The sequence below is a fragment of the Vulpes lagopus genome, chromosome 2 (assembly GCF_018345385.1).
Source record: "Vulpes lagopus strain Blue_001 chromosome 2, ASM1834538v1, whole genome shotgun sequence".
NCBI classification, from domain to species: Eukaryota; Metazoa; Chordata; class Mammalia; order Carnivora; family Canidae; genus Vulpes; species Vulpes lagopus.
The window spans coordinates 150,511,459-150,527,603 of NC_054825.1; the positions used below are offsets into that span (position 1 = coordinate 150,511,459).

At 38.5% G+C, this 16,145-nt stretch overlaps 2 protein-coding genes across 5 annotated transcripts in view; one reads left to right on the forward strand and one right to left on the reverse strand.

The window, feature by feature from the left end:
- The window catches only part of CD274 (CD274 molecule), a 129,931-nt gene that overhangs the window by 12,783 nt on the left and 101,003 nt on the right, over positions 1 to 16,145 (forward strand). The window lies entirely within an intron of this gene.
- Positions 11,917 to 16,145, reverse strand: part of LOC121484515 (plasminogen receptor (KT)) — a 78,538-nt gene continuing 74,309 nt past the window's right edge. For both annotated transcript variants that reach the window (XM_041743888.1, XM_041743885.1), the window contains one exon: positions 11,917 to 12,373. In XM_041743888.1, coding sequence (XP_041599822.1) covers positions 12,048 to 12,373 — 326 coding nt within the window. In that variant the 3' untranslated portion in view covers positions 11,917 to 12,047. The remainder of the gene's footprint in view (positions 12,374 to 16,145) is intronic.

A 16,145-nucleotide genomic window follows, 5' to 3' on the forward strand; every position in this document is an offset into this window, starting at 1 on the left:
GACCATGTGAGTGTATAGCAAGGAAACCACTGTCAGCAAGCCAAGGAGAGAGGGGCCTCAGGAAAATTAACCCTGCCATCACTTTGATGTCTTCCAGCCTCAACACTATGAGAAAAAAAATACTGTTGTTCAAGCCACTCAGACTGTGCTGCTTTATGATGGCAGCCCAAGCAAATGAATACAGCTGTTGAAAACCTAAAAATGTGCACGTGGCTTTAGAACTGCGTAATAGAAGCTGGAAAATAGAGGTGGGTTTTTTTTGTATATTGGAGTTCAATTTGCCAACATACAGTATACCACCCAGTGCTCATCCCATCAAGTGCCCCCCTCAGTGCCTGTCACCCAATCACCCCAACCCTCTGCCCACCTCCCCTTTCACTACCCCTTGTGCCTTTCCCAGAGTTAGGAGTCTTACATGTTCTGTTACCCTCACTGATATTTCCCACTCATTTGCTCTCCTTTCTCCTTTAATCTCTTTCACTATTTTTTATATTCCCCGAATGAATGAAACCATGTAATGTTTGTCCTTCTCCGATCGACTTAACTTCACTCAGCATAATACCCTCCAATTCCATCCACATTGAAGCAAATGGTGGGTATTTGTCATTTCTAATGGCTGAGTAATATTCCATTGTGTATATAGACCACATCTTTATACATTCATCTTTCGATGGACACCAAGGCTCCTTCCACAGTTTGGCTATTGTGGACATTGTTGGTATAAACATTGGGGTGCAGGTGTCTTGGTTTTTCACTGCATCTGTATCTTTTGGGTAAATCCCCAGCAGTGCAATTGCTGGGTCGTAGGGTAGCTCTATTTTTAACTCTTTGAGGAGCCTCCACACAGTTTTCCAGAGTGGCTGTACCAGTTCACATTCCCACCAACAGTGCAAGAAGGTTCCCCTTTCTCCACATCCTCTCCAACATTTGTCTCCTGTCTTGTTTTCACCATTCTTACTGGTGTGAGGTGGTATCTCATTGTGATTTTGATTTGTATTTCCCTGATGGCAAGTGATGCAGAGCATTTTCTCATGTGCTTGTTGGCCATGTCTGTCTTCTTTGATGAAATTTCTGTTCATGTCTTTTGCCCATTTTATGATTGGATTGTTTGTTTCTTTGCTGTTGAGTTTCATAAGTTCTTTATAGATCTTGGATACTAGCCCTTTATCTGATATGTAATTTGCAAATATCTTCTCCCATTCTGTAGGTTGTCTTTTAGTTTTGTTGACTGTTTCTTTTGCTGTGAAGAAGCTTTTTATCTTGATTAAGTCCCAATAGTTCATCTTGGTTAGGTTTATTCTTAGGTATCTTATGCTTTTGGGTGCAATTGTAAATGGGATTGATAACTTAATTTTTCTTTCTTCAGTCTCATTGCTAGTGTAGAAATGCCACTGACTTCTGGGCATTGATTTTATATCCTGACACATTGCCGAATTGCTATATGAGTTCTAGCAATCTTGAGGTGGAGTCTTTTGGGTTTTCTTTTTTTTTTTTTTTAAAGATTTTTATTTATTTATTTATTCATGAGAAACAGAGAGAGAGAGAGAGAGAGAGAGAGGCAGAGACACAGGCAGAGGGAGAACCCGACGTGGGACTTGATTCCTGGTCTCCAGGATCACACCCTGGGCTGCAGGCGGCGCTAAACCACTGTGCCACCGGGGCTGCCCTCTTTTGGGTTTTCTATGTACAGTATCATGTCATCTGTGAAGAGGGAGAGTTTGACTTCTTCTTTGGCAATTTGAATGTCTTTTATTTCTTTTTGTAGGACTTCTAGTACTATGTTGAATAGCAGTGGTGAGAGTGAACATTCCTGTCATATTCCTGATCTTAGGGGAAAGGCTCCCAGTGTTTCCCCATTGAGAATGATATTTGCTGTGGGCTTTTCTTTTCTTTTTTTTATAAATTTTTTATTTTATTTTATTTATTTATGAGAGGCACACAGTGAGAGAGAGAGAGAGGCAGAGACACAGGCAGAGGGAGAAGCAGGCTCCATGCACCGGGAGCCTGAAGTGGGATTCGATCCTGGATCTCCAGGATCGCACCCTGGGCCAAAGGCAGGCGCCAAACCGCTGCGCCACCCAGGGATCCCCTGCTGTGGGCTTTTCATAGATGGCTTTTAAGATGCTGAGGAATGTTTCCTCTATCCCTAAACTGAAGAGTTTTGATCAGGAATGGATGCTGTATTTTGTCTGCATCTATTGAGAGGATCATATGGTTCTTGTTTTTTCTTTTGTTGATATGATCTATCACATTGATTGTTTTACGAGTGTTGAACCAGCCTTGCATCCTGGGGATAAATCCCACTTAGTCATGGTGAATAATCTTCTTAATGTATTGTTGGATCCTATTGGCTAGTATCTTGTTGAGAGTTTTTGCATCTGTGTTCATCAGGGATATTGGTCTATAATTCTCCTTTTTGGTGGGGTCTTTGTCTGGTTTTTGAATTAAGGTGAAGTTGGCTTCATAAAACGAGCTTGGAAGAATTCCCCTGGGAAGCCATCTGCCCTGGACTTTGGTATTTTGGGAGGTTTGTGATGACTGCTTCAGTTTCCTCCCTGGTTATCGGCCTGTTCAGGTTTTCTATTTTTTTCCTGTTCCAGTTTGGTAGTCTGTGATTTTCCAGAAATGCGTCCATTTCTTCTAGATTGCCTAATTTATTGGTGTATAGCTGCTCATAATATGTTTTTAAAATTGTTTGTATTTCCTTGGCATTGGCTGTGATCTCTCCTTTTTCATTGGTGATTTTATTAATTAGAGTCTTTTCTCTTTTGTTTTTAATAAGGCTGGCTAATGGTTTATCTACCATTATTAATTCTTATTAATTCTTTCAAAGAACCAACTCCTGGTTTTGTTGATCTGTTCTACAGTTCTTCTGGTCTCTATTTAATTGAGTTCTGCTCGAATCTTTATTTACTCTCTTCTTATGCTTGGTGTAGGTTTTATTTGCTGTTCTTTCTCCAGTTCCTTTAGGTGTGAAGTTAGCTTGTGTATTTGAGGTTTTTCCAGTTTTTTGAGGTATGCTTGTATTGCGATGTATTTCCCTCTTAGGATTGCTTTTACTGTATCCCAAAGATTTTGAACGGTTGTATCCTCATTTTCATTAGTTTCCATGAATCTTTTTAATTCTTCTCTAATTTCCTGGTTGACCCTTTCATCTTTTAGCAGGATGCCTTTTAACCTCCACGTGTTTGAGTTTATTCCGAATTTCTTCTTGTGATTGAGTTCAAGTTTCAAAGCTTTATGGACTGAAAATATGCACGGGACAATCCCAATCTTTTGGTATCAGTTGAGACCCACCATGTGGTCTATTCTGGCAAAAGTTCCATGTGCAATTGAGAAGAATGTGTATTCAGTTGCGTTTGGATGTAAAGTTCTGTAAATATCTGTGAAATCCATCTGGTCCAGTGTATCATTTAAAGCTCTTGTTTCTTTGGAGATGTTGTGCTTATAAGAACTGTCATTTGCAGAAAGTGCCGTGTTGCAGTCTCCCAGTATTAGTGTATTATTATCTAAGTATATCTTTACTTTGGTTATTAATTGATTGATATACTTGGCAGCTCCTACATTAGGGGCATAAAATATTCATGATTGTTAGGTCCTCTTGTTGGATAGATCTTTAAGTATGATATAGTGTCTCTCTTCATCTCTTACTACAGTCTTTGGGATAAAGTTTAATTTATCTGATATGAGGATTGCTACTCCTGCTTTCTTTTGAGGACCATTTGAATGGTAAATGGTTCTCCAACCTTTTATTTTCAGGCTGTAGGTGTCCTTAGGTCTAAAATGAGTCTCTTGTAGACAGCAAATAGATGGGTCTTGTTTTTTCATCCAGTCTGAAATCCTGCGTCTTTTGATAGGATCATTAAACCCATTCACGTTCAGAGTTACTGTTGAAAGATATGAATTTAGTGTCATCATAATACCTATTCAGTCCCTGTTTTTATGGATTATTTCTTTGGACTTCCTCTTTCTTTTACAGAGTCCCCCTTAATATTTCTTGCAGAGCTGGTTTGGTGGTCACATATTCTTTCAGTTTCTGCCTATCTTGGAAGCTCTTTATTTCTCCTTCTATTCTGAATGAGAGCCTTGCTGGGTAAAGTATTCTTGGCTGCATGTTCTCATTTAGGACCCTGAATATATCCTGCCACCCTTTCTGGCCTGCCAGATCTCTGTGGAGAAGTCTGCTGTTAATCTAATATTTCTCCCCATATAAGTTAGGGATCTCTTGTCTCTTGCTGCTTTAAGGGCTTTCTCTTTATCTTTGGAATTTGCAAATTTCACTATTAAATGTCGAGGTGTTGAATGGTTTTTATTGATTTTAGGGGGGGACCTCTCTATCTCCTGGATCTGAATGCTTATTTCCCTCCCCAAATTAGAGAAGTTCTTAGCTATGATTTGTTCAAAAATGCTTTCTGGCCCTCTGTCCCTCTAGGTGCCCCCCGGAACCCCAATTACACGTAGATTTTTCCTTCTGAGGCTGTCATTTATTCCCCTTAACCTTTCCTCATGGTCTTTTAATTGTTTTTCTCTTTTTTTTCCTCAGCTTCCTTCCTTGTAATCATCTTGTCTTCTGTGTCACTCACTGTTTCTTCTACCTCATTAACCCTTGTTGTTAGGACCTCCAGTTTGGATTGCATCTCATTTAATTGATTTTTAATTTCGGCCTGATTAGATCTAAATTCTGCAGTCCTGAAGTCTCTTGAATCTTTTATGCTTTTTTCCAGAGCCACCAGTAGCTTTATAATTGTGCTTCTGAATTGGCTTTCTGACATCGAATTGTAATCCAAATTCTGTAACTCTATGCAGAGTACTGTTTCTTATTCTTTCTTTTGTGGTGAGTTCTTCTTTCTAGTCATTTTGCTCAGTGCAGAGTGGCTGTATGAGTGGGCTGTGTCAAGAATATCAACCATGACCTAAGTAAATTTCACCCCAGATGATTCTGCCCAGGTCAGAGACCAGAAATTGAAAACAAAGATCAAATGAAATAAAACAAAAGGACCACTAAAGTGAAAAACAAATTTTAAAACAAGGTAGTAAAAAAATAAAAGGTCAGGAATCCTAAAGAAGAGAAAAAAGAAAAAAAAGGAGAGAAAAAAAAGGGGGGGACTGGGAGATGGTGGTGGTGAAGAAGTTGTAGTGGAGGGAGAATGTAGTCTACCTGAGGGGTTCTAGAGGGTGATCCTCTTGTTTCTGAGTATATTAAGTTCTGTATATTAGAAGATGCTCAGTCCCAAATTTATATAAACCAGAAATACTTGTAGAGGGCCCCAACACTGACCACCAAAACATAAATGAGATAAAAGAGGGGGGCAGAATGGGAATAGGAATCTCACAGAATGAACCAACACAGTATACCACTTGGTTCTGGGTGCATACCGATCATGTTTTAGAAGGTAATAACTTCTGCCATTGTAGAACAAAATGAGGTAGAGTAAACAAAAAACACAACACAAAACAAAAAAACGTATCTTGTATATCTCCCAAAATTAAGTTGAGTATGTTGAAGGGAATCTAGAACTGGAAAATATATCGAGGACCTGTAATTGTAGAAATATAAAAGTCAAAAAGGAAGAATCTTAAAAATGAAGAGATGGTAAAATATTGTAATTAAGGTGGAAAAAGAAAAAAAAATTGGAAATTTATAGTCTGATATAAAAACGAGTTGTACTGGAAGAAGGAGGAAAAACAAAAAAAGGAGGGGTATCCTCTGGTTCTATATACTGTAAGTCCCTTGACTTCCCCTGGAGCTTTCCAGTGCTGCTCAGTCAAGAACTTGCTCTTCCCCTGTCCTTCCAGCTGATCTTCTGGGGGAGGAGCTGCTGTGCTGATTCTCAGGTGTGTGCACCTGGGGGTGCTGCCCGCCCCCTGCCAGGTGCACAGCTCAGTGGGAGCTGTTTGTCCTGTGAGACCCCTGTTTCCTGGCGGCCCCGCTCCGTCCCAGGCACACAGTGACACAAGGAGGAACAACAACACTGGTGGAGGCCAGCTCTCCAGCTCTGGGGTCAGGTACCCCAGTAACTACTGCAGTCTTCCAGTCCGCAGGGGCCTGGATCCTCTGGGGGTGGTGGTGGGGGGTGTTGATCTGCACAGCTTGGGGGCACCCGTAGGTGGCAGGAGAGTCCTCACTGTCCTGTGCCCTCCTGGCCTCTGTCCCAGGGGGAGCGCAGGATCCTGGGCTGTGTCTCCCGGCACCCTGGGATCTGGGACCTGTGTCACTGGAATCGTGTTCCTGGGCCACACACCCCGCTACCCCAGAGCCGGAGCCGCTGCCTGAGCTGCTCCCAAGGCCCTGCAGGGCATGCGTTCCAACCCTTTACCAAGCTCCGCTCAGGGTCTGTGGCACGCTCTCACCCAGGTGCACTTCCTCTGTTAGTGACCCCAGGAACCTGGGGGCTCCACTGCCCCTCCTGCGATCCTGCCTGAGTTCTCTGCGAGCGCCTTTCCAGCCAGGAAGAATCCGGTGCGGGTTTTTAAAGTTCCTGCTTCTCCGGGCCTGGGCTTTCTTGTCCCGGGAGGCTTTCTCCCCAGGGCCTTAGCCAGGCTCCTCGCAGGGGCCCCTCCCCCACTTGATTCTTTTTTATCCCCCCCACACCCCCACCTTCCTACCTTGTTAGAAGCGAAAACTCTTCTATCTGTAGCGTTCCAGCTGTTCTCTCTTTAAATCTCAGGTTGAATTTGTAGGTTTTCAGGATGATTTGAAAGTTATCTAGCTAAATTGGTGGGGACAGGTGACGGGAATCCTACTCCTCTGCCCTCTTGCCCCGCCCCCCTAATTCCAGTATAATTAATGTACAGTGTTATATTAGTTTTAGGTGTACAATATAATGATTCAACAATTCTATACATTACTCTGCTCATTGTGTTAAGTGTACTCCTTAATCCCCACAACCTATTTGCCCCATCCCTCCAACCACCTCCCCTCTGGTAATCATAAGTTTGTTTTTTATAGTTAAGAGTCTGGTTTTTTGTTTGTCTCTTTTCTCTTAATTTGTCTTGTTTCTTAAATATCGCATGTGAGTGAATCATTAGTGACCTTTTATTTTATTTTTAAGGATTTTATTTATTTATTCATGAGAGACACAGAGAGAGAGAGAGAGAGAGAGAGAGAGAGAGAGGCAGAGACACAGGCAGAGGGAGAAGCAGGCTCCATGCAGGGAGCCCGACACGGGACTCAATCCCGGGTCTCCAGGATCACACCCTGGGCTGAAGGTGGTGCTAAACTGCTGAGCCACCGGGCTGCCCTGACCTTTTAGATATAATACTGAAACATAATTCATGAAAGTTAAAATTGATAAGATGTGAGCCTTCTTCTCTGTGAAAGACACTCTTTGCAAAGAGAATGAAACAAGCTATAGACCAAGACAAAATATATGTAAAATGCACATCTGATAAATGTCTGGTACCCAAAGTATATACAGAAAACTCTTTGAACTCAACAATAAGAAAATAAATAGATTGATGAAGAAATTAGCAAAACATATGAACAGACATTTCCAACAAATAAGATATACTGATGGCTAATACTGATGGCTAAGATATACTGATAGCTATGAAAAGATGGTCAACATCATATATCATTAGGATATTGCATATTAAAACAACAATTAAATACTGTTGCACACTTACTAGAATGACCAAAATCCAGAACACCAACAATATCAAGTGCTGGTGAGGATAGGCAGTAAGTAGCAGGACCTCTCATTCATTGCTGATGGGAATGCAAAATAGTACACCCACTTTGGAATACAGTTTATCAGGGTTTTTTTCCCCAAAAACTATGTATTCTTATCATATGATTTAGTAACTGTATTCCTTGGTATTTACCCAGAGGAGTTGAAAACCTCTGTCCACACAAAAACCTGCATACAAATATTTATAGCATCTTTATTCATAATTGCCAAATCAAGATGTCCTTCAATAGGTGAATGGATAGATGAACTGTGATTTATCTGTATGAAGGAATGTTATTCAGTGCTGTCAAGAAAGGGGCTATCAAGCCTTGAAAAGACATGGAGAAATCTTAAAGGTATACTACTAAGTGAAAGAAGATAATCTGAAAAGGCTGAATACTGTGTGATAACTTTAAGAGTTTCTAGAAAGGGGGCAGCCTGAGTGGCTCAGCGGTTTAGCCCCTGCCTTCAGCCCAGGGCTGAAGGGATCAAGTCCCACATTGGGCTCCCTGCATGGAGCCTGCTTCTGCCTCTGCCTGTGTCTCTGCCTCTGTGTGTGTGTGTGTCTCTCATAAATAAATACAATCTTAAAAAAAAAAAAAAGCGTTTCTAGAAAGGCAAAACTATGGAGAAAGTAAAAAGATGGGTGGTAGGTTGCCAGGGACATGAGGGGAGAAAGATATGAACAGATGTAACACAAAAGATTTTTTTTTTTAATTTATGATAGGCACACAGTGAGAGAGAGAGAAGCAGAGACATAGGCAGAGGGAGAAGCAGGCTCCATGCACCGGGAGCCCGACGTGGGATTCGATCCCGGGTCTCCAGGATCGCGCCCCGGGCCAAAGGCAGGCGCCAAACCGCTGCGCCACCCAGGGATCCCAACACAAAAGATTTTTAAGGCAATGAAACTATTGTGTAGGACACTGTATGTATGGGTACATGTTATTAGACCTTTGTCAAAACCCTAGCATGTACAATACGAAGTGTGAACCATAATGTAGACTATGGGCTTTGATTGATAATGATATGTCCCTGGTGGTTCATCAATCATAATAAATATACCATGTATAACAAATATACAAATGGTGAGTGAGGTTGGTATGGGGAAGGGAATCTATAAGAACTTTCTGTATTTTTATTTTTAGCTTTTTAAAGATTTTATTTATTTGTTTATTTATTTTTAAATATTTATTTATTCATGAGAGACACAGAAAAAGAAAGGCAGAGACACAGGCAGAGGGAGAAGCAGGCTCCATGCAGGGAGCCTGTTTTGGGACTCGATCCTGGGATTCTGGGATTATGCCCTGAGCCAAAGGCAAAGGCTCAACTGCTGAGCCACCCAGACGACCCTATTTATTTACTTTTGAGAGAGGGAGAGAGTGCTCGCACAAGTGAGGTGAGAGACAGAGGGAGAAACAAACTCCCCCTGAGCAGAGAGTCTGGTATGGAACTTAACCAGGATCCTGGGATGATGATCTGAGCCAAAGACAGAGGCTTAACCAACTGAACCACCTAGGTGCCCAGTTTTCTGTACTTCCCATTCAAATTTGCTGTGAACCTAAAACTGATATAAAAAAGTCAATTTTTTAAAAACTAGAATGTACAACACAAAGAATGAAACCTAACAAACAGTAGACTTTAATTAATATTGATGATGATGATGATGATGATGATGTCAGTATTGGTTCATCAGGTGATGCAAATGTACCTCACTAATGCAAGATGTTAATAATAGGGGAAACTATTTCTGAGTAAGGGGGTAGATGAGAACTCTCTGTATTTTTTGTAATATTTTTCTGTAAACTGAAAACTACTTTGTGTTCACTTTGGCAGCATATATACTAAAATTGGAATGAAAACTGCTTTAAAAATAATACCAATTAATTAAAAAATACAAATGTTTTCAGTAAAAAAAAAAAGAGACAAAAATACTTTTTTAAAGAGAAAAGATATATGTGCCCATGCATATAACTGCTAAGTACTGGAATGCAGTTCCTGTCTCCTGGATTCCAAAGACTTCTTTCTTTTTCCTGTGATATCCCTTAGATCCAAATCCAGTGGAGGTAATCTTAATAGTGAAGGCTAATAAAGATTAATGTCTTTGAACATTGTAGATATAAGAGCAGCATGCATGAGTGATGGTATAGGTTGATGATTACTTCATTCTCCTTTCTAGACTATTCTCCGTTGCCTACCTCAACTCTCTAGGATGTAAGTGAACCTAGAAATGATTTCCCAAATCTCTTGCTGGTAGCATGGTCCATGTGTCACAGTTCGGGCCAGTACAACATAAGCACACATGTGGGAGTGTCTGGCAAAGCCTTAGCTTTTCTGATCCAGACACTAAGCCTTCTGTTCCTTTCTTTCCTTGCCTAGTGTGCAAACTGACCCCCTGAGGTGCAGCAGCCATCTTGGGACCGTGAGGTGAGCAACATAAGGAAGGAAGACTTGCATGCTAAGCACAGCTAACTAGAGAGGTATAAGCAACTTGCTGGCATCATTCAGATGCTAAACAGGGTTGAATATTTACTCCACAGGCTTCTTTGAAGCCTCTGGTGTAGGGTTTTATTGCTTACAGAGAACACAATCCTAATTAACACACATATACGAAGTAAATTTTTTATATATTTAAATATTTTATTTGAGAAAGAGAGTGAGCATGGAGGGGGAGCAGAAGGAGAGGGAGAAACAGGCTCTCCACTGAGCAGGGAGCCTGATGGGAGGCTCAGTCCCAGACTCCAGGATCATGAACTGAGCTGAAGGCATTCACTTAACCAACTGAGCCATCCGGGTACCCCTGAGTAAATTTTTTATATGAGAAATAAATTAGGCATACAATCATTAGTTTCTCATCAGAGTTTTAGGAAGACTTTGGTAACATAAGAATTAGATATCTTAACGATGTTAACTGATTATTTGAATGTGTGTAGTAGATGGTTAACCATAGATTGTCTTTGTACTACTTAAAATGTGGTCATATCATCAGAAGCAGTTTATGCAGATTCTGGGACTGGGAATCTTTCCTCCAGGGTTGTTTTTGGAGATACATATGAGGAATATGGGCCAGGGTAGGGTCTGGGGAAATGCCCTCTGTGTCTGGGAATGTCTTTTAATTCTGTTGGGGCGTTAAATTTTCTAAGTACTGCCCTTGTTCTTCTTTGTTGGACTTTCCATTTCAGATAGCTTTCTTCCTGGCTTTGTTCAAGATGGCTTATGGCCTCCGAGGTTCTGCAGTCATTTATGAAGTTCTATAAGGTGGCCTTTGTTAGGACTTAATAAACCTTTGTTAGAGGCCTCATTATGATTAACCTTTATGGAGGTTTGAAATTTGGGAGAATTTTTATACAGATATTTGATAGAAATTAACTTGCTATAAATGCTGCCTACAAATATATGTGTAAATAAGTCAAAGGAACTGGCTAAATACTAAGGTATTTGTTTATTTACTATTCTAGCAAGTTTTCATATTATTTCACAGTTATTTTGTTACAGAAATGGTTTGTAAATTCTCAAATAGTGAACATAAAATGAACACTGATTCCTTGCTAAACCAGTTCTTCTATAATATATGACATTAAGTTATTTTCTTCTATATCTCTTCATTTTTCTTCTTAAAAAATAATTTACTTTTAGTGTCTTAGGCAGTAGAATTAGGAGAAAAACCCTAATTTGAAAAATTACTTGAGTTTATGTGGCTCCAACTAAATTAAATGGATTTAGTGTCTCGTCTGATTGTTTGCAATTAATAGTTCAGTAAGACACAAAAAATGTTTAAAATCTATTAGAAAAGTCCCAGGTTTTGTGACTCAATATATGTGATCTGAGTTAATATCAATAAAAATATTTTGGTCCATTTTGTATACCTGATGTTAGACATTGTAAGTTATTTTTTATTACTTTTATTTCTTACTATTAAAAATAAATGCATTTAATATTAAGTAGTGAAATAACATTTGGGCATTAGGTCTGGAGGAAAAACAGTGGGTGACATGATAATTTATCAAATACAAATTTTTAAAATAGGCTTATCCTTTCCTGCTAATACAAAGCAAAATTCTTTACTAAACTATTCAATTTTTTTTGAGTTATTATGTGTGGTTGAAATGATAAAGATTATGTCATTTTAAGTTAATAGCATTAAGAAAGCAATAACAATTATACAATTAGTAAAGAAGGCAAAATACTTTTGGAATAAAAATTTTTATTAGCAGAAACTATAATAACGCAAGGAATATTTTGTTACACACCAAATGAAAAACTCAAACACTAACTTATGATTTCTCCAATTTTAATAATCAGTGGGGTGATAGAGCCATCAGTGAAATATGTCATTAAGAATGCCTGTGAATAGTAGATGAAATACACAATACTTTCATCTCAGCATCGGGTAGCAAGCTCTCTTCTGGTACAACCTACATTACAACATTTATCACTCATTTTAATGTAGTTATCTCTCTTTTTTCGGGGATGTTTATCTAATTTTGAAAGGCTTTTGTCTTCAGCTTCATATTGTGTGTTAAGAAAAGTTTTCTTCATTTCTTCCAAGTTAAGATTTGAATCTTCCAGTGCAAAGTGTAGCTCTCTTAATAACTTCTCCTTCCCAGACCGTGCTGCTATCCTCAGTTCCTGTGGCATACCTTGAATGGATTGCAACATCAAACTTACAATTTCTGGATCATTGATGATGGAGGATGGCACAACTTCTAAATTTAAGAAAGTGGGGGGAGAGAAACACTCAAGTCAAGGAAAACAATACAATTTTGCATAGACATAGGAAAGGACTATCATAGAATTTTTTTTCTATTTTAAGAGAATTAAACATCAAAACAGAATCAACAAAGTATCCTGATTAAACAACTTAGTGTATTATAGTTGGGTGGCATAAATTACTACATCATCACCAAGATTCTGCTTTATTCCATAGATCTTGTGTTGTTTTTCTTCATGTCCCCTTAATGCTTTCGTCACAGCAGTTTTGACTCCCCCTGATTTCCAGTCATTTTGGTCATTGAAAACACTCAATTTGACAACAGATTACTTTTTCTAACCTGGGTAATTTTCTCCTGTTACTAATTTCTGAGTTATATTAGTAATCCTATCAAATATTTCATGATGGAAAATTACTGCTTCAGGATAAAGTTAAAAAGGCAGAATTTTCAACTCTTGTGATCTAAGTCAGGAAATAGCAGTTTCTGATGTTCCTCACACATCTAGTTAACAGTTTCTTTTCCTCAGAGTATTTACTCCAACTAAAACAATACTCTAGTACTTTATCTTTCCTCCTAATGCTCTTTCTCATTCAGTTTCTAAATTGACAGATGAGAATTTATACCCCAGAGATATAGAGTATAAAGTAATTAATTAATTAATTAATTAATTTAGGCCCCAGAAATCTAAGTTTAACTCAACCTCCTCATAAAACTCTTTTTGCTCTAATTTAAACCTTCTCTAGTTGGGACCTTATTGAATGCAGAGAAAAACTAATAGTAACTTTCCATGTAATTAAAGCCAGTTAGTTGGATTAGGCAAAACAACTGTAATTTCTATTGTGTTTATCCATAGGCTGTGTTTTTTTTTGGCATTTTATTTATTTATTTATTTATTATTTATTTATTTATTTATTTATTGGCATTCCTTTTAATCTGTGGATGGACATATAATGTATTTTGACATCTTGGTTATTGTGAATAGTGCTGCAGTGAATGTGGGAGTGGCAATATCTCTTCAAGATCCTGATTTCATTTATTTTAGATGAATATGCAGAAGGAAGATTTCTGGATCATATGGCAATTCTTTTTTCTTATTTTTTGAGGAATCTCCATAGTGTTTCCCATAGTGTTGTATCATTTTGCTTTTTTTCTCACTAACTGTGTAGAAAGGTTCTAGTTTTTCCACATCCTGAAAAATACTTGTTTGTTTTTTTTTTAAGTGGGGAGGAGGGTCAGAGGGAGAGAGAGAATCTTAAGCAGACTCCTTACTGAGCACAGAGCAGAGCTCAATCTCACAACCCTGAGATCTTGATCTGAGTTGTAGGGGTTCCTTATATATGTTGGAAATTAAATTCTTATCAGATATATGATTTGCAAATGTTTTTTTCCTATTCCATAGGCTGCCTTTTCATTCTGATTATTTCCTTTGCTCTGAAGAAACTTTTCAGTTTGAGGTAGCTCCATGTGTCTACTTTTGCTTTTGTTGCCTGTGTTGCTCTCTTTTATTAAAAGTATTTTTTAACCTTATTTTGAAACATTTTGCAATCAACAACAACTTCACCTTAAGTCTAAATAATAGATAATATTGTAATCAACCTGAATTTATACAAACATCTCTTAATCACTGTATTTTGAACTAAAATTTCACTACCACAGGCCTCTTTTAGTTAAAAGGATCTTATTTTTTAAAATGGGTGCAATGAATGTTATTTCTGCAAACATTGTAGGAAAAATGGTTAGTTACCAATTTAATAATATGAAAACAAAAACTAATAATAGAAGTTTTAAACTCATGAATCACAAATTATTGACATATACTTCCAAGAGAGCCTTTCTTTTTTTTTTTTTTACTTCCAAAAGATTCTTAACTAGTAATTTAAATATTTTTCTTGATCATCATTTGCAGGCAATATTATGTTAGGCTGTTTTCAATTAAATTGTGTACTGGCTAGCAATAAAGAGAGTTCTTTGGAAATACTTTAAAATCATAGTACTCTCCTATAGAAATAGAAATCTGGCAAAATAGCTATATATAATTGTGCTCAGAAAATCATTTTTAAGCAACAGTTTAGAAACAACCTAAATATCCACTAAGAATGGTTGTATATATATATATGGTAGATTTATGACATAGAATATTACAAAGAAATTTTAAACTATGTTTTTAGAGAATAACAATGTGAGAAACTGCTTACAATATAATGTTAAGTGAAAATCAGGAGATTTACATATATGTCTCCAAAATTTTTTACGATATTGTTTTTAAGTAATCTCTGTAACCACAATGAGGTCAAACATACCACTCTGAGATCAAGAGTCACATGCTCTACCCACTGAGCCAGGCAAGTACTCCTACATATCTCATTAACATTGCTTTCCAGTTCCTCATTTAATACAGATATTTCTATTTTCTCATTAAATTCATGTATTTTTTCAAAGTCTTTAATATCTATGTATGTTTTTCATTTTTCTTATTGTATTTATGTATATGCTTCAGTCTTTAGTATGAGCATATTATTTATTATTATTAACAAGGACATAAAATGAATTCTGGCTGTTCCTACTTTGAATCAGTAAATTCCTAAACTCTATAGTACTCTTTTAATAATGTATAAGAATTCTGTAAAACCTTGCATTAAGTAAATCAGTCTCTGACCAACAATGTAGAAAAGTAAATAGCTTTATAATTATGCTTTAAATCCCATAAAGAGAAGTAAGTGTGGTTAATGTGCACCATGATTTTACATGAGAGTCACTCATCTACAGGATAGATAGCCTATAAAATATGATTGTGATTTATCATAAATTGCATATATGTTGTGAAATGTGAAACACTAAGTTACTCATAATTGAGCTTACCTTTTCTGAATTTCATATGACCCACTACCCTGATTAGTCTGTGAAAGTTTGAATTGCTACTTAAACTTAGCTTCCAATTTATCTTTATAGTTTATTCCTAATGAAGTGTTTTTGTTTTTAAACTATTCCAGAGTTTAAAAAAAAAAAAACTATTCCAGAGCTGAGTTGTACTCAATTCTAGGGTCTTGCTTATAGAGAAAACCCACTGCAGCTTCTAAATATTTGATGCATCAATGTGGTTTTCAGCTGTTTGGAGGTCAAACTTCCCTTGACTTTAGGTCCCCTTCAGTTTCTCCTGTGGGAGACCAGGCCATTTTCTTTCTCTCCAATCCCTTCTCTCACAAATGAACTTCAAGGTCCAGGGCAAAGAGGATGGGAGGATAGGCTCTCCCCTTTGGTGAAGTTTACAAATAAAAATAAAAGGATATTTTGGAGGGGTGAGCCACAGCCCAGCTTTTTTGCAAGGGAGTAGAGCCCTTAGTAAGACCATTGGTATTTACCACTCCAGGACCCCCTCAGTGGTCTCTGAGTTCTGCCCCCATGCCCTGGGACACTCAAACCAGCACACAATGGACTGTTTGCCTCCAGTGCTCTCAAGTTAAGATGCCCAGTCCAGTTACCCCAGCTGTCAGCACTCCCTCCGCATGGCCCCACAGACCTGACTCTGAGGTCCAGTACAATGGGCCCACCTCTAACGGGTCCTGGCAACCTCTCTTCATCTGTGGCTCCGCCCCTCCGGATCCCCATCATCCCGGTGGCCAGGATGTGAAGGGCACCAGGTGCCTCTCAGGAGAAGCCTTTGTTGTCCTCACTGCTTTCCCTCCCTCTCCTGAGATCCCTGGTGAGACTCCACCGGGGGGGGGGGAGCAGGAAACTGCAAACTTGGAGGCATCAGCAGCCTCAGAGG